At 43.4% G+C, this 26,575-nt stretch overlaps 2 protein-coding genes across 2 annotated transcripts in view; one reads left to right on the top strand and one right to left on the bottom strand.

Moving 5' to 3' along the window:
• Positions 1 to 17,377, bottom strand: part of CAT (catalase) — a 71,939-nt gene extending 54,562 nt beyond the window's left edge. The window contains exon 1 of the mRNA XM_042453950.1: positions 17,117 to 17,377. Coding sequence (XP_042309884.1) covers positions 17,117 to 17,362 — 246 coding nt within the window. The 5' untranslated portion in view covers positions 17,363 to 17,377. The remainder of the gene's footprint in view (positions 1 to 17,116) is intronic.
• A 57-nt stretch (positions 17,378 to 17,434) lies between these two features.
• ABTB2 (ankyrin repeat and BTB domain containing 2) overlaps positions 17,435 to 26,575 on the top strand; it is a 211,543-nt gene continuing 202,402 nt past the window's right edge. Inside the window, 1 exon segment of the mRNA XM_042453998.1 lies at positions 17,435 to 18,924. Within this exon segment, the coding sequence (XP_042309932.1) occupies positions 18,000 to 18,924 (925 nt within the window). The 5' untranslated portion in view covers positions 17,435 to 17,999.

The raw sequence follows: 26,575 nt of genomic DNA, 5'->3' as shown, positions 1-26,575 counted from the left end.
CATTCCTTTTTTACTTCACTTAATTCCAAACCAGCCTCAGTACAGATAATGACAATGATATACTGTACTGAATCAATCGCGTATATATGTTTTACATAAACAAAAAGGACTTTTACCCTGAGGAACTTATTATCAGCAGTTTGATAAGAGGGAGCAATTATGAGGGCTGGGAGATAGAGAAAAAAAATATATCTGACTGCTGTGTTCTGCCCAGCAACATCAGTTTTTTCAGGGTTGTATTTAGCAAAGTAAAGAACAATGTTGGTGGTCTGACTGTTGGACTGGGACTCTGAAAGCCCATGATTTGAATCCCCACTTACTCCTGGAAATCTACTGGGCAACCTTGGGCATGTCAATTTTCTCAGGCTCAGAAGAAGGCAATGGCACACCCCTTCTGAATAAATCCTGCCAAGAAAACCTTGGCTAGGGTGAAAAGTTGGAATCAAGTAGTAGGCCCATAACAACAACAAAGTTTAACTATTTGGTGTGCCTTTTGCAATTGAGTGGCTACATGCAAGGGGGTGTGTGAGAAAAAATATTGACAACTGCCATTTTATGCCCACCGTGAAGAATAGCAAAGTATAAGTAAACAAAATAGGGAAAAGATTATTATTATTTAAGACCCTTCCCAGCAACCCGTTATGACCGTGAAATCTGACCATTTCTCATTATTAGTACAACAATAATGAGGCCTAGCATGTGTTGACCTCTGAAGCTCAAAGATAATGAATTACCAAGAGTTGAAGCCATGGGATGCTTACTCAGACTCAATTACTAACAGGCTTGGGTGGCAACCCTAATCTCATTGGAATCATGAAAAGGCAGGAATAGAGTCATGCCCAGTTGACTGAGGTTGAACATGAGCAGGGAGGGGAATATGAGGGCGGTCTGGAAGAGAGCTAGGTGTAAAATCTGAACAGAAAGTGTAGAAGCACAATATGCTTAGGTAAGAGTCCATTACAGGAGCATAGTTAATGTATACCTGCTGCTGCTCCTCACACAACTGACTGTATTGATGATAGAAACTGTCATAAAGATGGAGAAGTACTGTACCTAACTAGTAGATAACAGAATTTTTTGGGGTCAGTTCCCATTCATTCCAAATACAACTAGGAAAGATTGTCCAAAACCCTGGATTGCTTTTGACAGCCATCATAGTGCTCAATGACATTGAGCTATACGGCCTCATTTCAGACTCAGTATAAAACAGCTATGTGACTGTGGTTTCCAACAGAGCTTTGAGAAGAATCAGAAAATGACAAGATTCGTGTCATTTTCTTTAGGGAGAGACTATATCTCCTCCTATAGTACAAAAGGGAATTTGCCCGGTGTCATGCTTAATCCAAAGAAGGTCAGGTGGGTGAATAAAGGTTCATCCTTTATGCAAAGAGTTGCATTTCTGTTTTCTAACAGACCAGTATCTTAGCCAAATAAGATCCCTGAGCTCATACCTCATACACTCTAATATAGTTTCCCTCAAGTTGCCAAGTCACTCATACATTACTCTTATACTGAGGTAACTTTCCATCCAATTTAAAAAGGAGGAAGGAAGAGGGAGGGGAAAATATGGCACCATTTTTAAGCCTGGTTTTTAATTTCCATATGAGCTTTCATCAGTCTAAACCCACTTCAGATGATTGAAACAGATCTACTGGTAAGCCATCTGTTTCTGGTGATTTATTTCTCCCAAGCAATTTGAATGCAGGTTCCACTTCCCTTTCTAAAATGGTGGGTTCACCTTCAAATGGTTCTTCTTTGAATAAATTGGTTATTCTTTCATCTCTTTGATATAGTCTTTCTGTGTATTGTTTCCATCGGCAGGGTACAGACCGCCGCTTTGCGGCAGTCTGCTGCCGCCGCCAGTAAGTCCGCGGGGGAGCCGGAGCCTTCAGACGGCCCGACTCCCGCACGGACCGAAAAAAGAAGCTCCAAAATGGAGGCAGCGCGCTCGCTACGTCAGCAGCGGCGCGACGCGTACGGACGCTAAGCGTCCGATACGCAAAGATGGCGCCGGCCATGTAGAAGGGCCGGCGCCATCTTGTACGGACGGAGTCCGTACTAGGCCATGGGGCGTCTAAAAGAGACACCCCTTTTTTAAAATGGGACGTCCTCCGGACGTCCCAAATGGCGGTGCGGAAAGCACCATAGTCTTTTATTTTTTTCTTGGCCTTGTATTGTGTTCTCCTGCTGGTCCAAGAGCACCCCTACTCTTGGTTTAAATTTCCCTTTGATTTCTCAGATGTTGAGGAAGAGGCCTTTTGTTCTTACTTTTTTGTTGTCACCTTCTGTTTCTCTGCATTGATTGTCATAGTAGCTCTTTGTCCCTGCACATAAACCACAGAACAGTTGTATTTATGATTCTGACACTATTTCTGTCACCTTTACTTTTGATTCTTGTCTGTTTCAAACTGCTTGTAGAGTTTTATCTGACATCCAATGAGACTCTTCTTTCTTTTTGGCTGAGTATATTGGTAGTGTATTTTTGCAATTTTCTCAGAAAATATCCTGGTTTTGGTCTGTGATCAATTTCCTCCTGGACTCCAGCAAAGACTCATTCAATTTATTCCTCTTCTGCCTCTGTAGTTGGAGCAAAAACTTGGATGATGGTTATATTGATCAGTTTTCCCTAAAGTATTTTTTTAAAATTTTATTACATAATATACATACTCTGAGACAGGGGTAGGCAACCCTTTTGAGCCGGGGGCTGGATTGCTGTCCCTCAGACAACTGGGGGGGCAAAGCCAAAAAAATAAACAATTAAATAATTTTTTAAAAATTAAATAAATAAATAAACCGGGACAAATGTAGGAAAAAATTTTCCAATGGAGGGCACTTTTTAAATAAAAAATGGAGGGCATGTGAAAAAATTTGCTGATTTTTTTAAAAAATGTTAAGATAAATGCATGTTTCTGAGGCTTCTATAGACAATTGCCCCACCATGCCCCTCGTGTGAGATGCCAAAGGCCCCGGTGGCAATCGGCGGCAGGACCGGGCTGGGGCCGGTCCCAAGGCCTTGCCGGGCCACATTCGGCCCGCGGGCCGCAGGTTGCCTACCCCTGCTCTGAGAGATCCTATGCCAGTCTCTCTCTCTCTCTCTCTCTCTCTCTCACACACACACACACACACACACACCATTATTACTGCTACCCCATAGCTGTTTGACCCAGTTAGTCTGACTCCTCTGCAAAAACCTGTCTGATGTGGGTGACCATACCAATAGCAGTGCTATAATCGTGCCTCACAGGAGCATGAAACCCCACAACCACATTGTAACTAGAATGAAAACTGGAGAAGGCTTCTGTACCTTTAACATTTTCATGTTTGTGTAGAAGAGGGAATTTCAGCAAGTGTTGTTACCTGGTTGTGTCACAACACCAAATGAAATCCCCTCTTCTGCACAATCATTAAAAATGACCTCTCCAGTTTTTTATTTGGAACTCTGTCCCTGACACTTGTGTGTCAGGAAGAAACAGGATAGGCTAGATATAACCTTCCAGTGTCATATTGTTTTTATGAAGGAAAATACCTGAAACTGAGGCATACAATTCTAAAAGGATGCAAGCATTTTTCTAAGTCAGCTCAAGTAAAAGCCATACTGCGGTCTCCTTCCATTTCAGTCCTAACTTTATTCATAGGCTAAAGCTGTATCTACACAAGGACAGTATCCCATATCCACTGTGTAGTATCTTGGTCCAGTTTGACCCCTTTACTGCCACACTTACCTGTTTCAATTTCTATTGTATGCAAATAATAATAATAATAATTTTATTTATATTTTCCGCCTCAAGCCGCAGGGAGAGGATAAGAATAGAAACAACATTAAAAGATAAAACTACAATTTCATATAAAATACACTCAATAAAACGTAAAACTGCTATCAATACAATACATAGACTAAATCATAATTTAAAATGCATATCTTTACAAATAGAAGTGGGATATTTCTAACTCTCTTATAGCAGATTGGATGGATAGGCCTGCTGGAAGAGATCCGTCTTAAGTGCTTTCTTAAAAGCATCTAAGATGGTAATGAGACGGATCGCCTCCGGAAAGCCATTCCATAATTTAGGAGCTATGGCAGTAAATGTCCTGTGGGAAGTTGTTGTTAACCTGGTGTTTACATACTCTAATAAGTTCTTCCCAGTTGTTCAGAGAGTGCGGTGCGGATTGTGTAGGAAGAGGTGTTCCCGCAAGTAATTCAGGCCCAAGCCATGTAGGACTTTAAAAGTAATAACCAACACTTTGTATTGTGCCCGGAAGCTAATCAGTAGCCAGTGAAGAGATTTTAATACTGGTGTTATATGGTCTGATCTAGATGTTCCAGTGACCAATCTGGTTGCCGCATTCTGCACTGTTTGAAGCTTCCGAACTTGGCACATAGGTAGCCCCATGTAGAGCGCATTACAGAAATCTAAACAAGACATTACCAGTGCATGCACCACTGCTTCAAGGTCCTTTTGGTCCAGGTAGGGATGCAGTTGGCGTATCAACCAAACTTGTTGCCATGCACTCCTGACCATCATATCCACATGGGATGATAACTGTAAAGATGGGTCCAGGTTCCATGTTCCCCATATCAGTTTATGTCCAGGCACATGACCAGGGTAGCTATGGGATTTTTTCATTTTTTGTTGTTTCTGCCAGCCATGCTCATATTCACATTTTCTGCCATTCTGGCTGCCCACCTGTTCTCCCACTGGATTGGGTACATACCTGGGCAGTTATCTCAGCATTCACATGTATTGCCTCTGCCCTCTCTAATTTTCTGCCTCATTTTAAAAATTTAATTCCCAGTAAAGGGGGTATAGGGTTGACAATATATAGTGCAATCTTATATAAGTCTACTCAGACATAATTCTTACTGAATTCAATGGTGCTTACTCTCAGGAAAATGAGACTTCTGTTACCCTACTCAAAAGGACATCTAAAGTCAAGCAAAGATTCAAAGATTCGCATATGTCCAGAGTTCAAAGAAAAAGAAAGAAAAGATTGGTGCTTCCAGCCCCAGCACTTCACAGGTGAGCAAAAGCCTAGGTGACACATCTCTGGCAACTACCTGCTACCAACAAACTGGTGTAATCACCCACCAACCTGCCCTTCCTCCTCCCATTCCACCTTGATCCCAATTTGAGGATCAAACCATATGTTTTGTTTTTTAAACAGTCCTCCCCAAAAAAGTGGAGAACTGGAATTTTTATTAATCACTGTAAAGCCCCCAGGAATCAAAAAGAAGTGTTTTTATGTCAGAAGGAGAAGTACATTGTGTGTTCCAACAGGACTGAAATAGAGATAAGGATGCATTATTTCGCCATTAAAGATGCAACTTCAGAGGTCAAATCCACAGCCCTCTCATCTCTAAAACTTTACAGAAGCCAAAGAATTTGGAATCAAGCAAGAGTTTTTTAAATAGCACAGCTAGCTCCTTGCAGAAGGTGGGGCCTAATGAAATCCAGGCCTTCACAAGGCCTCAGATGGCTACAGTTCCATGTCAAAACAACATATTTCCATAACCCAGCTGGCAGGGCCCACTCAAAGATTTTCAGAGTCTTCAGCAGTGTTTCTAGCTCCTTGCTCTGATGCGGTCTTTCTCTGAATGGCCTATACCCTGCAAGCCACAAGTCCTAGCAAAACAGGGCAATAGATGCTCTTCAAACAACAATTACCAGCTTTTCAAAGACTTAGCAAAAGAAGATGAGCTTTCCAAAAGATTTCCAAATTCCTGAAATCAGAAGATTTTATGATCCAAATTCTAGTAAGGAATCTGCCGTTACCAATAAGGACAGTAACAGTAGCTCTTGGTGAGAAACATTGCCGGGAGAACCCTTTTTGCAACTGCTTCAGCCAAACATAGCAATGCAGATGTTTGCTGCACAGCAAATGACTCGCATATCCTCTGTGTGTATCCCAAAAATACTAGAAATTGGCCAACATGTGGCTACCCAGCACAGGTAGAGAAAACTCACATGAATGCAACAACAACATTACTGTGTTTTTTAATATTTTCATATTTTAAGAAATGCATCAGTACACTAATTCAGCATAGTTATTAATGTTACATCACTGAAGACTACAAAAATCTGAGAATACAATCTTATACATATGTGGTTACAAGTACCATGAGTTGTATTTAAAGTCTTTAGGATCACAACTCCAGTCACAGGTTACCTAAATAATACAGTGTGGTTGGGCAATAATACAACGTAGCCGCTCCTGTATAAACATAAGCTTAAAAATCAAATGTGGCTCTTATAATACAATGGTCTGAAATGCCATCTGCTGGAACAACACAGAATTGTTTGGTTTCAGTATTCTGCAAAATAACAGAAAAGCATTTTTGGAAGAAAAAAAGAACGTGGCACAAGCTGAAAATACAGGAAAATTTGAACATAGGGCAGAACAAGTATCTCTAAAAATCTTATAACATGTCACAACCAATAAGAAAGAATATCTATGCAAAATTAAATGTCATTTTCAAAGAGGGAAAGAATTTAAAGGGATGGTCATTTTAATCTGGAAAATGAATATGTAAAGGGATCTTGTGACACTTTTGAGATTAACTGAAAGAAAGAAGCTGGTAGCATGAGTTTTCATAGATTTGAAGCTAAAATGCATGGAGTAGAGTGGAAGTCCAGGGACAGATCTGTATAATCCAGTTGTGTGTGAGAATGTCAATTGAAATTCAAAGCCTTGTGGGTATAGAGATGAGATTACAAAAATTCAGTTTTATAAACATTTTTGTAGTCCTTTTGTTTAAGGACCTCAGAATACCAGTATTTAGCCTTCTTGGTCAGAAAGCTCTGGTGCAACAGCAAACTACAAATTGCAGGATTCCACAGCAGTTATTTCTGCAGCATGGATGCAGCCATGCTAAGGTTTCTTTGGAGAGGAATAAGGTACAGTGGCAGTTAGGTAGGATGTTGGAGTATATTAGATCCTGATTGGAGAGAAAGAGGGAGAGGGAGAGAGAGAGATTGAGAATTTAATGGCTGGAGGAAAATTTTTAAAAATAACAATTTAGTGTGGTGTTTAGATAAAGAGTTGGAAGGTGGTTCTTTCTGGGTTGTGCGACTAGAGGGAAGGAGAGTGAAGGAATAAATGTAAAGTGTAAGGCACAGTAAACTATAACCACAAACACTTAGGGTTCAAGGCACTTTGGGTCAATTTGTTTACTCTTCAATTACAACTGATTATGTCATAGTGTAGTGGTTTGAGTGCTGGACTATGACCGTGGATAGGCTTGCCATATCCCACCCGGGGGTGGGACTTTCCCAGTTTGGGGCAGGGCCATATGGTCCCGCCCCGGTTTAGCCCCTCCCCTGGGACCTCCCCCCCCCCAGCAAGGCCCTGGAGGCAGCTCCAGACCTCCCCATGGCTGTATGCCACCCTCCCCTCCTCCCTGCCTGGCTTAGCCTAGAGAGCAGGGCTTCAAGACATCTGCCACTCAGAACTATTGCCAGCCCACTTGGTATATATACCCTGCAAGAGGCCTTACTTTCAGGTTACAGTGAGCAAAGAAAAAAAAGCCATAAATGGTTCCTGTTTCACTGGGAGTCTAAATGCCTCATCTTTTCAATGTCTACCACTCAGTATTGTTGTAATTCTTTATCACAGGATCGTTTTTGAGGCCCTAAACACCTTTCCTTGTAATATGCAAATTTCTCCCGAAGCTGACCAATGGGAAAGAAGCAGTCAGCCCTCCATTTGGGTTGGTTTTCAATGGCTTGGTGAAGGAAGAGATTTTGCCTTGCAAGTTGCTGGTAAATAATAGAAGGCTTTGGGGTAGCAAAGGCTGCAGAAATAGTTTGACCCCCCCCCTTAAACATCCATGGCTCAGTGCTATGGGATTCTGGGAATTGTAGTTTCTTGTGGCACCAGAGCTCTTTTGACAAAAGGAAGCTGAATGGTCCACAGAGGAGGTGGGGGCAGAGCCTCTTGCCAGCAGTCTTCGGTGGAAGAGAGGAGGCTGATGGTCCTGGCCACTTCCCTTGGCTCCCTCCCTCCTCCTCCTCTTCCTCCTCCTCTCAGAGTAGTCACAGCCAAGATGAGCTTCTCATTCACTCTCCCTGGCTTTTCTCTCCCCCCCCCCTCTGCACTTTGAGACCCCTTTAACTGCCAAAGCTCAATGCCACAATAAACTACAATTCCCAGGATTCCATAGCACTGAGCCCTGGCAGTCCAAGCAGTGTGTTTTGGACACAGAGATCCTCCAAATGAATCCAGTCCCTAGCTTTTATATCTCTTACACACGCTGCAGGAATAATAACCCACTTTGAGACTGCTTTAACTCAGTGCTAGGGAATCCTGGGAATGTTAGTGTTTGGGAGACATTGAGACTTCTCTGTCAGTGATGGCTCTGAGGCCACAATAGACTACAATTCCCAGGATTCCCCAGCACTGAGCAGTCTTAAACTGGACCATTTCCTCAGTGTGGATGCAGCACCTGGTGAGGAATTCTGGGCACTGCAGTTCAACTACGTTTGGAGGGTTATGGGACTCCCTGTCAGAGATAGCTCTGGGGCCACATGTACTACAATTCCCAGCATTCCCCAGCACTAACCCAGGACAGTTAAGTCACTCTCAAACTGGATTATTTCCTCAGTGTGGATGCAGCTTTGGTGAGGAACTCTGGGCATTTCAGTCCAGCATTGTTTTATTTCTGCAGTGTATTTTGGACCAGAGACAAAGTGACCAGGCATCCTCCTCCTTTTCCAGGACATGTCCTCTTCTGTCAAATTTCAAAATGTCCTTTTGCCTCTCTTATGCCTGAGATTTCAAAGCCCATCCTTGGCACCACAACAAACTACAAATCCCAGGATTCCATAGGATGGAGTGATGAGAGTGAAAGCAGTGTGGCAGCAGCCTGTGCTTAATGCAGTTCTTAAGATGGTGCACCTCTTGCCTACAGAGTCTCACAAGACTTTTTTGTTTAACAACTTGTACCCATTAACTCCATTTCATGTCTCCTTTATTTAGTGACAAAACAAGTCAAAATGAAGAAAAACCAAAGTCCCTTGACCAAAGGGTTTGGTTGTGGAATAAGCCTCTGAAATATGCAAGAGGCAATGTTAAAATAAAGCCATGTTCAATGCTCAAATGTGCTGTTTGGAATGGGGAGAGGGGGGTGGCCAGAAAGGGAAGTACATTTCCGTGATCTGTCTAGGAATAATGTCAAAATGTCCTCCATTTTGATCATGCCTAAGAAACATGCATTTATATTAACATTTCTAAAAAAAGCCTCAATTTTTGAGTGTCCTCCATTTTTATAAAATGTGTCCTACATTTGAAAATGTTGTCCTGCATTTGTCCTACATTTGTCCCGGTTTGGAGGTCCTCACTTATGGCAACCCTAACCGTGGAGACCAGGATTCAATTCCCGGCTCAGCCATGGAAATCCACTGGGTAACCTTGGACAAGTCACACACTCTCAACCTCAGGGGAAGGCAATGACAAACCTGCTCTGGTAAATCTTGCCAAGAAAATCCAGGTTAGGTTCACCTTAAGGTCACCAAGAGTTGGAAACTACTTGAAGGCACACACAACAACAACAACAACACTGTTAAAGCAGTAAGAGAAGAAACACTTTGAGTTTGGGTTGCAACAGATTAGCAAATGGAAATGGAATTGTGTGAGAGAACGTTAAAGCTGATAGCCATGTTAATTTTACAAAACACTTGAGAACAGCTCATGGGGGGTTGTCTTGAGGCTTTCAAATACACTGAGTCATTTGTGAGCTGCTAGTACTGTGAGCTAAGGCACTAGATCCCATCTGATCATGGAAGCTAAGCAGGGCCAGCCCTGGTTAATTGGATGGGAAGCTGCCAAAAAATACCAGATGCTGTAGGCTATATTTCAGAGGAAGAAACTGGCAAAGCTACCCCTGAGTATTCTTTGCCTAAGAAAACCCTATGAAATTCATGAGGACACCATAAATCAACAGGCAACTTGAAGGCAGATACACACATACACATCATGCAGTGAATTCAATAGAGAATTTGGTATGGCAGCATAGTACTGGCAATGGTGTTCCAAAAGCAGGTCAGCATGTGTTTTGAAGGCACATACAAACACACTACCAGGGAACAAGGCAGGGTTCTTGGTCTGATACCAGTGGAGGAGAGCTTCCAAACCAGGTTTAGCAGTTTGAGCATTGGACTATGATTGTGGAAAGCAGGATTCAAATCCCTGCATGTCCATGGAAATCCACTGGCTGATCTTGGGCAAGTCACACCTTCTCAGATGCAGAAGATGGCAATGGCAAACCCCCTCTGAAGAATTCTGCAAGGAAAACCCCATGATAGGGTCACCTTAAGGTCCCCACACTTGAAGGCACACAACAACAACAACAACAAAGAGGTGCGGGAATTTTGTTTATAAAGTATTTTCTGCTCTTGCAGAATAAACTGAGGAGGCAAGATGCAAAAGAGGAAGATTACATTAATGAACACACATACTGTATATTTAAATAGCATGTAGCCTTTCTTTGTACAAATCATGCATGTCCATTACCTAAGATTCAGAGTCCTTTAAATAATGTTAAATATTAATTCTGATGAAATTCCTGTAAGTCACCATGAACCCAGTCAATAGAGTAAGACATACTTATAAGAAATATAGTGAGAAATGCTATATATATTAGATACATAATGCTACATATCCTTCCATTATTACTCAGCTTTGCTGATCAAAACTTAAACAATAAACATGTCAGTTTTCCACAGTGGTCTTTTTTTGCTTTTCTCTTGGTGGCTGCTTCCTTTTTGCTAAGGAAAAGCTTTAAAGACATATCTATAAGCATGTTTGCTATGGTGCAAAAGCAAATAGAATTAAGAAAAAAAATATTTGCAATCAGAAACATCCTTTTTTATGCAATATCTTTTTAGGAAAAAGAAGTTCAAACAAGGTAGAACAGGCAACATCTGTGATTTATAAGCACCTTTTTATTGGTTTAAAAGAGCCATGGAGAAACCTTCATTTTAAATTGAATAAGAAAAGAACTTGACACTGCTAAAAGATGAAAATGTCAAGCAAACCATGTAAATGTATACAAAATACATTGTACCTGTTTTCATCATTTGCTAAGTGCTACTTTTTGAAACTGTTTTTCTAAGATTTTTTTATTCCCAATTCAGTCTAAAAACTGTCAGTTGTATTTCACCATAAAGTTCAATGAATCATAGAATCATAGAATCCATAGAGTTGGAAGAGACCACTAGGGCCATCCAGTCCAACCCCCTGCCATGCAGGAAATCCAAATCAAAGCATCCCCAACAGATGGCCATCCAGACTCTGCTTAAAGACCTCCAAGGAAGGAGACTCCACTACACTCTGAGGGAGTTTGTTCCACTGTCGAACAGCCCTTACTGTCAGGAAGTTCCTCCTAATGTTGAGGTGGAATCTCTTTTCCTGTAGCTTGCATCCATTGTTCCGGGTCCTGTTCTCTGGAGCAGCAGAAAACAAGCTTGCTCCCTCCTCAATATGACATCTTTTCAAATATTTAAACAGGGCTATCATATCATCTCTTAACCTTCTCTTCTCCAGGGTAAACATCCCCAGCTCCCTAAGTCATTCCTCATAGGACATGGTTTCCAGACCCGTCACCATTTTAGTTGTCCTCCTTTGGACACGCTCTAGTTTCTCAATGTCCTTTTTGAATTGTTGTGCCCAGAACTGGACACAATATTCCAGGTGGGGCCTGACCAGAGCAGAATACAGTGGCACTATTACTTCCCTTGATCTAGACACTATACTTTTATTGATGCAGCTTAAAATTGCATTGGCCTTTTTAGGTGCCGCATCGCACTGTTGACTCATGTTCAACTTGTGGTCTACAGTATGCAACAGTATAACACTGAAAAATCTCATAACCAAGCATGTCACCTTAAACCCAGTCAACAGGGTAAGCTACAGCCAGTGAGCCAAATATCTTCCACAGAAGAAGATGTTGACTAACTTGCTTAACAAACTAGTTTCAAGACTGACAGGTTTCTTGAACACATGCCTCATAGCCAAAGGTAATGAGATCCTAAGCAGAGCCTCATTTGAAGACCTTAGAGCAAAGAATTGGGTGGAGTAGGTCATGGGAACAAACATGAAAAGATGTTTGTTGGGGGGGGGGGGTTGGTCTGTTCTCACAACCAATATTATAAAGCAAATCCCAAAGCAAACAACTATAGTTTGTTCTATGTGAGATTTAAGTACATACGTTGAGGTTCATGAAATCCCGTCCCTGCCCTCTAGAGATCATGGAAGAATATCCCCCCCCCCCCCCCCGCATTTTGAGAGGGCACTAACTGGCCTGTTTTAGGCTCGAGAGATACTATTTTTTTCCAACCAGGAATTCTCAGAACTAGTGCTTGGGATGCTCAGAACAGAATGTATGTGCATGAGATGGAGTGTACATGAGAAGCTCTATACTTCCCATACTAGAAGCAGTTGTAATTTTTGTATAGCACCAAACCCTAATCTGGAAATAATGTAGTCTGCAATACACAGACTCACTTGTTTTTGCTAAAAGGTTAGGGAACTGTATTTCCATCCTGCCCACAATGGAAGTACATTGTGTTGGTCCTTCAATGAAGCACCTGGACAAGTGTCATAGAAACATTCTTTTCCAGGCATTAGAGTAATATGATGCCGTATTTTACCAATATGTTGGTAAAAGCCTCTTTACCAACTATTTCCTCAATTCTTCAGTAACACTATGGTAATGTTACACACACACACACACACACACACACACACACACAATTTCTGCCACTGTCTACACTGTATACAAAAACAAGCACACTTTCAGTAGCAGTGGTCTTCAATATGGTGATAATAATACTGGCTTATCTTATAAGGATTACAAAATAATGCCTGTGAAGCACTTTTGATTCTCTAAGGCAAGGCTGATTAATCACAACTAGAGAAGATCCAATAAATCAGTGAAACTTACTTAAGTGTAGATATACTGAGATGACATTGCTCCATTTGATCTAGTGTAGTTGAGGCTAACAATTCGACCAAGGGTGAATTTCCAACTCTATAGCCCACTGTGAGTCAGATATAGGGAAACGGGAAGTCACTGGGGCTTTGGTCAGAGTTCATAAGTGAAACTCCTCCATCTACATTTCAGCTAGGAACCTGAGGCTCTTCCATACTATATTCCACTTTAACTGCCATGACAACATCCTATGGAATCCTAGGATTTGTAGTTTCATAAGGCAGTAAAGCAGTACTATCAAAGTGGTGCTTCCTGGACCAGTGTCAATCCGTGCTGGTCCCTGGTAAGTTTCCCAGAAAGAAAATTGGGTACAATGATACCCAATGAGCACAAATATAGGTGTTAGTCCCCAGCACATTAGTGTGTGTGGGGGGGGGGGGGGGCTGGTCATCTAAACCAGAGAAGCACTGCACTAAAGCTCTCTGGCTAAGGAGTCTAAATACCTCTCCCTAACAACCTAAAGTCATGAGTTTCTGTATGATCTTGGAAGCTAAGCAGAGTCAGTCCCGGTTAGTACTTGGTGGGAGACTGGCAAGAAATACCAGGTGCTGCAAGCTATATTTCAAAGGCAGGAACTGGCAAAACCACCTGTGAGTATTCCTTGTCTAAGAAAACCCTATGAAATTCATGGGGTTGCCATGGTGATGGTCAACTTGAAACTGTAAACCCAGGATTTCAGTAGACTGAGCCATGGCAGTTAAAGTGGAATAACTGAGCTGCAGTTGTTTAGTATGAAAGGGCCCCAGGGTCTGTTCCTCCTATTCCTTCTCCTGAGCAGGGAAGGGCAGGGAGAAACAAAGTACTCCCATCTGTCACTTGCAAACATTGTCCTCTGGCTCTGTTTCTCCCCAGTCTTCTCCAAAATGACAGCGTCACCTGAGCCTACAGAGAGTGAGGCTTAGAAATGGCATGAACAAGGAACAGCCATAGGCCAGAGCATTCCTCATATACTTTTTCTGAAGTGCTATTTACATTTTCTTGTTGAAAAGACTGTTAAAATATACATCAATATAATTACTGTATATACTCATGTATAAGTTTAGAAATTTTAGTCAAACAATTGACCCCAAAAACCCGTGGCCATGGGTCAATATAAGCACTATACTTTAATACTTATTTTAAAAAGGAACCATACCCTGATGAAAGGAAAGACCATAATCTGTCCTGGAAGCACTGACCCCACTCTGTTCTCTCATCCATCTAGCCTTGAGTATGAGCACGAACAGTTAATGTCTAATGTTCTTTGACATTGTTTTCCTTTGCATCATCCTTTACATCCTTTGCTACATGCCCCTAACTTTTACCCTCGACTTATCCATGGGTCATGTCAAAATCCCTAATTTTGGTCCCAAAACCTGCCCTCAACTTATAAATGAGGTCGACTTATGGTTGAGTATATACGGCATGAAATATTAGCGTGTGTGTAATGAATAGGCTTTTAGCAATATTAGTTTTCAATATATTTTAACACATATATTAATGGAAAATTATACTTCTTTTAATGTCCCCCCTCCAAATTTTGTTTTGTTTCTCATTTTAAGACCACAACTGATCAAGTTAGTATTGTTATATCACTTCTTCCAGTGTTCATCTCTGATGTCTGATCTCTGACTCTGACAGAGAAAATACTGAAATTTTGTGTTTAGACTTGGGTCCCATCTCCAAGGCATCTTATTATGTGCATCTACGTGAATAAAGGTATTCCAAAATAATTTTTTTTTAAATCTTAAATCCAAAATATTTCTGTTCCCAAGCATTTAAACCTGTAATAACCCAACCTGGGATAACTAAACAGTAATGGGGTCTGTATTACCAGAAGGTGGCACTATTGTACCAAATAAATAAATGGCCACTAAACAACATAAATGCTAATAAAAACCAGCTATAGAAAGGGAAGGAAAAGAACTTTAAATTTGGTCAGCAGAAAGACAGAGACAAACTTGGCATCTTTATTTCATAACCAACTTATGGCTAAAGGTCAAAAGTGTGTAAACTTTAACACAAAGGCCTCTTTCACATCCCAGCACACTGCCTTACTTCTGAATCGGCTGACAATCCATTCATTCATGCTATGGACCCCAGGAGTGAGCTATCAGGGTAATCCTACATTGGTTCATAAATAGGTCTTATCATACTTGACAAGGTTTGCTCTGACATCAGTGTATTTCAGCCTTAGGTAAGTATTTGTCTAATGTTTGTGTTTGTGCATCTGGGGCTCGGACTATGAATATGTGCAGAAGGCTTAAATATATCTCATATGTTTACTTCAGTGTCGGGGGGGGGGGGGAGAGATAACCAAATCTCAGTAGAAAACTAAATTGAACAACATGCCCTCTACATTCCTGCCATACAATATGAATACACTTCTTGCAGGTAAGCACTTTTGCAGTCTATGAAAATCACATTTTGCCCTATGCAACTACACCTCCCCTCTAGTATATACAGTTGGACCTCCACATTTGCAGCTTTATTTGTGGTTTTGATTAATATGTTCTCTCTATGAATCTCTACGTCCTCCAGTGCAATTCTGCTGCAAATTGACCATAAAGTTGTAATGAAGAACCTATAAATTACTAGAGAAAACACTTCTCTAAGCATTTGTAGGTCCTCCAGCATGATTCTGGTAGATGTTGACCATAGAGTTGCACTGGAGGACCTGGAGGTTCCCAGAGAGGTGTTTTCTTAGGTAAAAAGAACAGTGTTATTTGTGTTTTTCCACATTCAAAGGAGTCCTTGACCCCTAACCCCAGCAAATATGGAGGGACCACCGTAGTTCCTTGCATACAATTGCCCAAATCCTTGACTCCACCGAACCTTCTCTCTGTACAAAAATAAGACACAACTTCTTAAAAGAGAGATGAAGAACATGCCATAGGTATGAACACATTCCTATACCACTCTCTTCTGTCATGTTCAGGCTTGGAGGGCTGTGATTGCCAGCATTCCTCCTCAACACTGGCTGGGAGTGCTGGGACTTGCAGTCAGACAGCGTCTGGTGGGCTGCGTAATTTCCATCCCCATCGCAGCACCTTTTTAACTGCGAAGTGTGACCTGTGAAAGCTGTTCATGTGATCCAGACATGAAGAGGGGGAAAACTGTTTAGAAATGGAACGCAAACATTTTGATACTCAGACAGATCTGAGAAATAAAAAGAGTGACTTAACCTTTGCTTGTGAAAAATACTAGTGGCAAGGAAAAGACTTAAGATACTGGAAGTCTCAGGGAACCTTTAGATGTTGTTTTGTTGCAACAAGAGACAAACCCAACTGTTTGCCTGGAATTTCTGAAAATGGCTGCCTTGCACCTTTGTCCCACATGAGCTACACCCAGAACCGACTCTTCCCAGAGCTTCTCTGGGTGTTTCCACACCTGAGGCTTAAGACCAGTCTCTCCCTGGTTCTTAAGATCTGCAACAAGCCTGCCAAATCCACTCTGGAAGAAAAGTGCCCCAGAGTCTGTTTCTTTGCCCCCAAGAAGAGCATTTGCACCAGGCATGCAGCAGGGGAAGCCTCCCAGGCATTTCCTTGGGGGATGCAAGGCGCTGGGGGGGGGGGGGATGCCTTGAATGTTATCATTGCAGGGCAGAAAAAGAAACACAAAAGGCTTTTTTACTCCGTTCTCGATCCTAGCAATGCCATGTTGACGCTGTCCTGGAAAACACACCTTGCTCCTGAGAACTGAATGTCAGCTGGACCCTAGGAAAGGAAAACCCATTCACTTCGAGCCAACTTTCTTTCCTCCCGTTTTGGGCAGAGGGTGGGCGGCAGCAGCAGCAGGCTTTTGGGAAGGACAAGGTCTTACCCACCAGAATCAGTAGGAAAGAACCCCTACCCGGGCCTGATGTGGTTAAAGGGGCTTCGACTCTGGAGAGCTGGGTTCGAATCCCAGCTGAGATTCCCCTGGAAAGCCCCTGGGGCCTTGGGCAGGACCCACTCCCTCCGCCGCCGCAGAGGGAGGCAAGGGCAACCCCCTCTGGAGAAGCCTCGCCAGGAAAGCCCCAGGACAGCTTCGCCCCAAGTGGAAAGGACTTAAGGCACACAACAACAACAACAACAACAACAGAGAGAAGAGGCAAAGACAAATACTGAGTGCTTCAGAGCTGCCCAACTGGGCTGGCTTCTGCCTCATTACCTGGCCATTATTGAGGGTCTCCATGGTGAACAGCAGGCGCTTCCCCAAAACTTCCGTCACTCTTCTTCCTTCCTTCTTTCTTTCTTTTCTTCCAAGCAGCCCCGGACTCCTCGCCTTCTTGCTCCTCCTGGGTCCGCTTTTCATACAAAGGGGGCGGTCCTCCAGCTCCCTTTTCAAAGGCTGTCCCGCCCCTCTCGCTCCCCTTCGGAGCCGCTGATTGGCGGGGATCCCCAGGTTCATTTGCATACCGCCCGGGAATCCGGAGGGAAGGGAGGGAGCGCCAGCCCTGAGTCCCAGAACGGAGCCAGGCGCCGGGAAAAAGCAGCAGGCTCCGCTGCTCCCGCTTCCAGGGGACGCCTAGGGAAGGAAGGAAGGAAGGAAGGAAGGAAGGAAGGAAGGAAGGAACCCTGAGAGAGGAAGAAAAAGAGAGAAGGAAAGAAGGAAAAGAAGGAAGGAAGAGTGAGTGAGTGAAGCTTGTGCAAGGCTCTGCCTCGTCTTCCAGCGGACTCTGAGAGAAGAAGAGAGAGAGAGGGAGAAGGAAGGAAAGCGTGAAGGAAAGAGTGAAGGAAGGAAGGAAAGAGCGAGCGAGTGAAGCCTGGCCCTGCCCTCGCTCTCCTTGCCCGAGGCTGCTCCTCTTCCTTCTCGACTACTGACTGGCATTCCTTTTGGAGAAGGAGGAGGAGGAGGAGGAGAAGGGACTGCTCCAGGGCCAGCTCCCGAACTGCTCCCTCTGGCCCCAGCCTTGCTCCCGGGGCGCCTTCGCCGCCTCCTTCTGGCCAGAGAGCCATGCCCTCCCTTCGGACCCCGCAGGAGGAGCAGGCGAGGCCCGAGAGGCGCTAGCCTTCGCCTGCTAGGCTGCCCTCCATCCCCGGCTCCCCGCAGGATGGCTGGCCTCTGCAGCAGCAGCAGCGGCAAGGGCGAGGGCCCTGGCTCTCCCCGCCCGAAGAAGACCCTGGAGGAGCTGACGCTGGACTCGGGCTTCGGGGCGGGGGACTCCCTGCTCAGCCTCTCCTCCTCGGCCTCGTCTTCCTCCTCCTCCTCGTCGTCGTGCTCCTCCTCGCGGCAGCCCCGTCGGGGGCCCCTGTGGCGCTGCTGCTCCTGCTCGCTCTCCTGCTCCTCGGCCTCCTGGGGCTCCTCGGCGCGGGAGCCGGCGTCGTCGGGGCCGGAGGAGGGCTCTCGGTGGGGCCGGGGCTGGGCGCCGCTGCCGGAGCCGGAGGAGCTTCCCTGGACGGAGGCGGAGCTGGCGTCGGCGCTGCGGAAGGCCGGGGGCGCTGGGGGCGCTGGGGCTCTGGGTCCGGAGGCGCTGGGGCTGGTGTCCGGGCTGCTGGGGCGTCCTCTGGCGCGGGTGGCGCGGGAGGCGCAGCGCCTGGGGGCCTGGCGGGCGCAGGTCAGCCGCTTCGAGGTGCAGAGCGCGGTCCGGCTGGTGCTGGGCTGGGCGCTGGGCGAGCGCTGCCTGGCGGCCGCCCTGGAAGCCCTCTCCCTCCACAGCATGAGCGCCGGCGAGGGGCTCCGCAGGGGACGCTCCGCCCGCTGCGGCCTCGCCCTCTCGGTCGGGCGCTTCTTCCGATGGATGGTCGACGTCCGCCTGGCGCCCCGCGTCCACCCCTCGGCCGCCCTGGCCCTGGCCGCCGCCCTGGAGAGCCTGGCCGCCCTCCTCCAGCAGGCCGCCCTCCGCAGAGCCCCCCCGCAGCCCGGACACGACGGGCCCCTCTCCGCCCGAGAGCTCCAGGACGCCCTCCGCCAGGAGCCCCAGCTCTGGGCCCTGCTCCAGCCCTGCAGCCACCTCCTCTGCCCCGCAGGAGCCCCAGGTAGGCAGCCCTCCCCTCCGACGCCGCCGGCAAGGACTGACCCACTCTCCCGCTGCCCTTTCTCTCTCTCACTCGCTCTCTCTGTGTGTGTGTGGATGCATACAGGGGTTTGTGTAAAATATATATATATATATATACATACACACACACATACAATGCATTTCCCGGGACTGTCATTTGTATGGCTCTGTGTGATACACGCCATATATATATATATATATATATACAGTCTATGTGTATATATATACAGACGTACAGACATAGAAATACAGACATTAAAAAACAGGAGCTATCCCCCTGTTGAAAGGCCGAAGTGTCATCTGCCCTGGAAGCACTGACCCCTCTTTAACTTCTCAGTCTTTAGCGTGAGCACAAAACAGTTACAACTGCTGGGATTTTGTAACTTCTTTGGCATTGCTTTCCTTTGCTTCAGTCTTTAGATCCTTTGTTACAATGCCCCTAAGTTTTACCCCCAATTTATCCATGGCTTGTATCAAAATCCAGAATTTTTGCCCCAAAACCTGCCCTCGACTTATATATGAGAGCAACTTATAGTCGAGTATATACAGTATACTCAACTATGAGCCCTCCTCATCTATAACTCCAGGGCAGGTTTAGGGGCCAAAATTGTGGATTTTGATATGATCCATGGATAAGTTGAGGATAAAAAATAGGGGCATGTAAGAAAAGATTTAAAGTATGAAGCAAGGAAAACAGTGCTAAAGAGCTTACAAAATTGGAGCAGTCGTAGCTGTGCTCACATTGAAGACTGGATGGAGGAGGGAGTAGAGGAGGGCCAGTGCCTCCAGGACATTCCCGTTCCTGCTCTTGGTTTTCACCTTTAAAAAAAGAGTTAAAGTACAGGACTTATATTGACCCATGGATCAGTCAACTCTGGTTTTGGGGGTCAATTGTTTGACTAAAATTTCTAGACTTACATATGAGTATATATAGTATATACAGAGAGAGAGAGAGAGAGAATTGTTGTACATATCGGCTGGGAATATATTGTATCTAGTGACTGGCTTGTTTCTAAGTAGCCCTCTGTAACACTCTTAGTGTAAAAACGTTAAGGTATAAGACTACTCAATGTTAAGAAAAACAACCCACAACCCACACTCACAGTTCTGTTACAGCAAACCACATTGCCACCAGAGTGTTGATAAACTGCATTTGACTCCCTGAGTATGAGGGGGGGGGGGGAATGGATGTAAAGGAGCCATTTACTAGATAAGTTCTTTCTTCTGTGCACAGTAATATTGCCCAGAGTGACTTTCCAAGTCTCCACATGTCTTTAAAACCCTGAATGTTTTCTTTGCAAAAATGTCTTGTTGTGACCCAGCTGTGTCCTGTGCATGTTTACTCATAACTTAAGCCTCCTCTGGAACTTAATTCCAATTGTGCAGAGAATTGCCACCTCAGTCATATTATTCATGCTGTTGTGAGGTCTAGAGAGCAAATCCTGGTGTTCTGCACATGGTAACCTCGGGAAAGAGCATTTGTAGTACTGTAGTGTTGTTGTGTATATTGGCTGGAATCCAAAGAATGGAGTCTCAGGGCAGTGGGATTTTTGTAACACACACACACACTTCTCTATACAATCTCACAATCTCCTTTTTGAACACCCCCCCCCCCATCACCTCAAGAGTTCTCTGCCATGCAATGGCTGCTTTTCAACTCATAAGCCTAAATGCCCTTTGGATATACAGTATCTGACTGCTGGTTGGACCGTTATTTCTTCTGTGAATGAAGAGCAGTCTGTAAATGCTTTTTACTGTCTGTCAGTCCAAGGTGATACTGTACAAGGAGTGTGTGTGTGTGTGTGTGTGTGGACAGTCACAAGCAGTAGGGTTTTCTTGGCAAGATCTCTTCAGAGGGGTTTTGTCATTGCCTTCCCCTGAGGCTGGGAGAGTGTGAGTTGTCCAAGGTCACCCAGTGCGTTTCCATGGCCAGACGGGGATTCAGACTCATCTCCTGGAGTCCTAATCCAACATTCACCATGCTGGTTCTCTGCATTAGGATACTTGCCCATGTGGTCAGATCGGCAGGACTAGTTTTACCAGAATAAGACAGATTGAGATGGTTGCCTCAGGTGGCAGAGGCCGGTGGGCAGTGAGTGGCAACAAGATATCAGAAAGCAGGGCAGTAGCTTGCTGTCCTGCATCCTCTTCCCAAGTCTGCTGTCCTCAGGTATGGTAGAGGATGCTGTTTCACTGCTAGTGTTACCATGATATACAGTTCAGTTCAGCTTCTGCTTGTGAATGGAAATGTGTTTGTATGTCTTGGGAGCAGGGTTATCTTGTCTTTTGCTTCAGGCAACAAAATACTTTGCATCAGCTTTGCCAATTGAGGGGTGGAAATATTTATAAGTAGTTAAGGAAAACACTGACATTATTCAGACGTTGCATAACCAATCTTTAGTATGTGTCACAATCTTTCCCGATAATCTTTCTCTTTCTCTTTAAAACCAGCCTGAGTCACTTGTCATAGGTGACCCAAAGGCTCTTGAGCAAACCGTGGGTAATTCCTTCTGCTTGTTTCACTGAGACATAGACCTTGTTCTCAGATATGACAGATGAGGTTGTAAACTTATATTTGTGATGTTCGCTTCAGATTCCTGGTACAGATTTATGCAACAGATGCTCTTCTGCATAAAAAGAAATAAATATTTTATCCCTGCTTACTGGAAACAGGCATGCCATATGGGGAACAAGCATGCCAAGACTATGTCTGAACCCTTTCCCATGGCATCTTTTTTCATTATGCAAGGAGTTTTGTGGTGTTTTGTTTAGAAGAATATTCCATCCTGGGAGCCCTGACCTGCTATCTGAAAAGGTACGACCCAGACAGGTACAACCCTCTAAATACAGCAGGGCTGTGACTCTTAGCATTCCTTATAATCAGCCATGCTGGCTAGGGTTCATGGGAGCTGCAATCCAAGAATATTTGGAAGGCATCATGATTCTCATTCCTGGTTACTGCCTTATCTCGAGTTTATTTTGGATAGATCTTGGAGATGAGAAACTGCAGCTGGATGACATCTGGGAAATTTGCCTAAGACAGCTCTTGTGTGGCATGTTTCTTCTCATTACTTGGATTGCCACCCTCAGGAAAAGGCAGCCCTTCTGAGAGATACTGATGCCACTTAGGGAAACTCTGTTCCTTACCCCACCCTCCTTTGTTGCATTGCAATCAAGGTGTCTGGATCTTAAAGAAAAAAGCTTTGCTGGAAAAGTGCTCCTAACCGTCTGTGGAAAATATATTATGTGGGAAGGAAATGATAGCAACCAAGAGATGCCTGGTTCTACCATGAGGTCTCTGGAGATGTCCTGCATCAGTATCAGCTTGGCAGGAAGTCCAGCTGGAGATATTTGACAGAGTTATTTCAGAACCTTTTTGTCATGTCAATTTCACTTCCTTGCTTTTGATTGCATAAGTGAACTTGACAAGCTCCTTTAGAGAAGGAAGTATATGTAGCAATTTAACTGGTCCATTTAAGGACATGGTGTCTCAACATGTACTTCAGCACACAATGGCTGTGGGGAAAAGCTCAGCCCATTGGCAAAAACCAGTCACTTCACCCTTTGGCAGAAAAATAAGGTGTGTGATATTGAATTTAACCCGGATCTGCTTTTGGTATGCCATTACCACCATTATGCTGTCATACCAAATTCTCTACTGAATTCACTGCATGGTGTGTATGTGTGTTTGTGTGTCTTCAAGTTACCTGTCAACTTATGGTGACTCCATGAATTTCATAGAATTTTCTTAGGCAAAGAATACTCAGAGGTGATCTTAGCAGTTCCTTCTTCTGATACAGGACCAGATATTTTTTGCCCGTCTCCCATCCAAGTACTAACCAGGGTTGATCCTGCTTAGCTTCCAAGATCACTGCATGATAGAGGTCTGTAAAAACTGATTCACCCCATACACTAATATGTTTGGATTTCAAGGAACTTGAGCGTTGTCTACAGCCAATGACTACTAGGCGCTCAGGTGATCATGAAGTTGTTCCACACACCATAATATGGACAAACCTTTCTGAATCCAGTAGCCTCTCCAAGACATTGTTTTATACCACATAATAAATTTAAATAGAAGATGAAATAGTACAAATGAATACAGGTATATCCCAGTTAACAAAGTAGAAGAGTTCCTGGGCATTTCCTCTTTGACAGAAAATTTGGTACCAAAAGGCAGAAATAACGTGGAAAGAATATAAGTAAACACCACAAAAATGAAGCAATTCCAACTTATTTCAGCAAACTTTTTTTTATCCACAGTCAACAAGATGCATGTCTGAAATGAAATAAATAGCTCAGGCAAGTCATGCATGACATTGGCTGCCCAGATGTTTTGGACATCAGCATCCAGAAGCCTATGTCACAGTGGCCAAGGAAAAGGCATCGTGGGACATGTATTCCAAAACATCTGAATGGTCAAAGTTCCTAATCCATCATTTGAGGACATTTCTTCTTTGGACTAGAAGATAGCCCACTCTGAAGAACTGAGTTGAAAGCCCTGCACTTTGTAGTAATGGTCACTATTGTGGATTATGAAGATAAATGTCTGTTTTTAGCAAGTCTTGTGCTTCTCTAGAGTCCCTCTGCTATGCCTATTAAAGCCAGTTCTATCTGGATTCATGGTTTTGTTCCTATTCATTGTAATACTAGTCTACCTTGGAAGGCTGTAAGTTTAGTGAACTGATGCATTAGATGCACTTTGAAACTTCTGTTTTATTTTATACTTAATAGCGTGTGGTCTCTAGGGATCTACAGTAAAACTGGATCAGACCAGATAATTTCAGTGTTTCTTTAGGGTGCATCTTGGATGGAGACTTGGTGTGTCTGTATGCTAATTTAGCAAAAAGGAAGCACGTTGATTCCTATAATGACCTTCTTTAAGTCCAAACACAATCTGAGGAATTAGTGGAATCAGTGTGAATCGGACAATACAAACTAGGGTCTGTTGCACAACACCTGGAGAAGGTTTTGCCCTTTCTTTCTGGGTGCTACATTGACACTTTTAGTTTAAAATTCACAGAGTGTCGCAGAAACAATTCCTTTCAGTGTGCCTCAGTAAAGTATCTCTGTTGATATCATGTCAACACAGAGCTTCATCTTATATGTTTGGCATGCCCCTAGTTCAGACAGTAAAAATCCTAGAATGACAATAAGGCAAATGGGGCTAATACATTGGGTTCTTGGTGTTCAGTGGGGCATGGTTCTAGGACCCCTTGTGGATCCAAAAATCCATGCATGCTCAAGTCCCATTAACTACAATGGCTAAGTAAAATTATGTCCCTCATATAACGTGGCAAAATCAAGGTTTGCTTTTTTGAATATATTCAATAATAATAATAATAATAATAATACATTTTATTTATAAACCACTATTCCAAATAGATCATAGCGGCGTACAAGAAATTCAGTATACAATACAATATAAAAATACAATGGACAATATACAATACATATATTCTATTGTATATAAGAATGTTGTCTTCCAGGTGAGGCCTGTTGTTGCTGGCCTGCCTCTCTTCCCCTCAAGATGGTGGTCGGAAGGAGGGCTCTTTGTCTTTCCAGGCCAGGCCTCTCTCCCCCTCAAGCTGTAGATGGTTGAATCCATGGATAAGGAGATCCGACTGTACTCCATTTTCTTTCTGTGAAATATGTGTTTCTATATACTTGATAACATCTGGGATTATTAATTCTTGAAAGTGCTGAGTTATTTATGTACATGTGTAAATACTTTGGGATGGCTTTCTGTACTGCTGTGGGAAATGCCAAGTGCTTAATTAATCACATCCATCTTCTCTTTTTTGAAAGAAAATATATGGCTGTGGTCAAACTCTTTGTAAAATGGCCCTGTGTGTATGTACACAATTACAAATACCACATTTTTCACAGTCCTAATAGGAAAATGTTGTTATACCATACATAGATAAAAGGGAAGTCAGAATCTTTAGAATTAAGAATTGGACAAGCTGATCAATAGACAGAAGAGAAACATTTGTTGAATGAAAGAAGTCAGTCTGTAAGAATGTGGACAGCTTTGAAGACCTTGTGGATTGATTTGGTAATTACATGAAAAGTTAGGTAATTCTGTAATTTTAGGGTTTTTTTCTACATGCAAATCAGGGTTTATTAGAAGCTGCTCGAGATAATGTTGTTAACGGGGAACAATTTGGGGTGGGTATAGAAAAAAATCTGTTTTGGGGCAATAATTACTCCTTTAAGAGTCATGTGAAGAATGGTGATTGAATTCTGCCCCCTTGGTCTTTCATGCATGCTTTCTTATCAGTAATTATCAGCAGTATTTCGTTAGAATGAAGTGAAGATGCTTGCTCAGTGGCTTCTGATAGACAGGAAACTGTTCTTCATTCATAATTCCAGAAGCACAAATACTGAAAATGGTATTTACACTGTCTTCATACTGACAGTGGTCAGGTAAAATTGACCAACATCAGCATATGTTTAAAAAAGAAGAAGACAGAGTTTAAATGTTTAGTCACTGATGAATGTTGAACTGATGAATGATGGCTGTTGAATTAGAAGGATGGATTAATGTTTGAGAAAGTGCTGGAGAAATGGTTGAGAAGTGGATTGCTTCCAGCCCAGCAAAGACGTTATGAATTAGTTCCAGAGATGGTTGGAAGAAGAAATCTAGAGGGACTAGTGGTTACAGTAGTTGCAAGGAACTCAAATCTGTAATAGCTTCCTACAACATTTCCTACAGCTCAGGCAACTGGGGTGGCATGCATAAAATAACAATGTTGCAATATTAAGATTTATTTATTTATTCTGCAACTTGTCTGCCAAATAAATACAGGTTGATACACTTAAAAGAGCCCTCTCTTTTAAATCCACATCCTAGGACCAAAAAGACTTTTTTCTCTTCTAAATAAACATACGTATATTGTTCCTTTGGTGGATTTGTGTCACTCCTTAAAAACAAGTAGTGAGGCTTCTGAAATTCAGAACTAGATGGTTTGTTGACAGATTCTCTTACGTTTGTAATAATCTGTGTTGATTATTTTTGATACTCAGTCCAATCTGCTATTCAGGTTGTCCACAGTGTTCATGACTAAACATCTAAACTCTGCCTTTTTTGTACACGTGCTGATGTTGGTCAGCTTTACCTTCTCTGTGTGAAGAAATTGTAAAGACCATTTTCAGTATTTGTGCTTCTGGAACTGCATCACAAGTTAGCTGATTAGCTGGAGAAATTTGGATCAGAAAAGCAATAATGTTTCATGGTTATGCACTGATAGTTGCACACATATTTTTAAATTACTCTAGGAAGTTGCATCAAAATACTGTTCTTAGTTTGGTGTCATAGGTGCACCAGAACCAGGTTTTAGCCTATGGTGGGTGACACTGTGATGTCACCCACCTTTGGCTAAAACCTGATTCTGGTGCACCTATGATGCTGGTGCATGCTGGATAAAAGTAGAGCTTGGAAAGGTTACTGGCTGGAATACTCTTGGAGTTGCGGTTCCCAAAATTAACATTTCCAAATGCTGTCTTCTAGGTTGTAGGCTAGAACAAGTGCATGTCATATAAAAGAGATATTTCATTATTTTAGACCTAATTATGTAGGCTGGTTCATTATTGTTAATTTAATGAACTCGTATCAGATGTGAATATGG

Source organism: Sceloporus undulatus, chromosome 1, assembly GCF_019175285.1.
Source record: "Sceloporus undulatus isolate JIND9_A2432 ecotype Alabama chromosome 1, SceUnd_v1.1, whole genome shotgun sequence".
Taxonomy (NCBI): domain Eukaryota; kingdom Metazoa; phylum Chordata; class Lepidosauria; order Squamata; family Phrynosomatidae; genus Sceloporus; species Sceloporus undulatus.
This window is presented reverse-complemented; position numbering and strand designations above follow the sequence as displayed.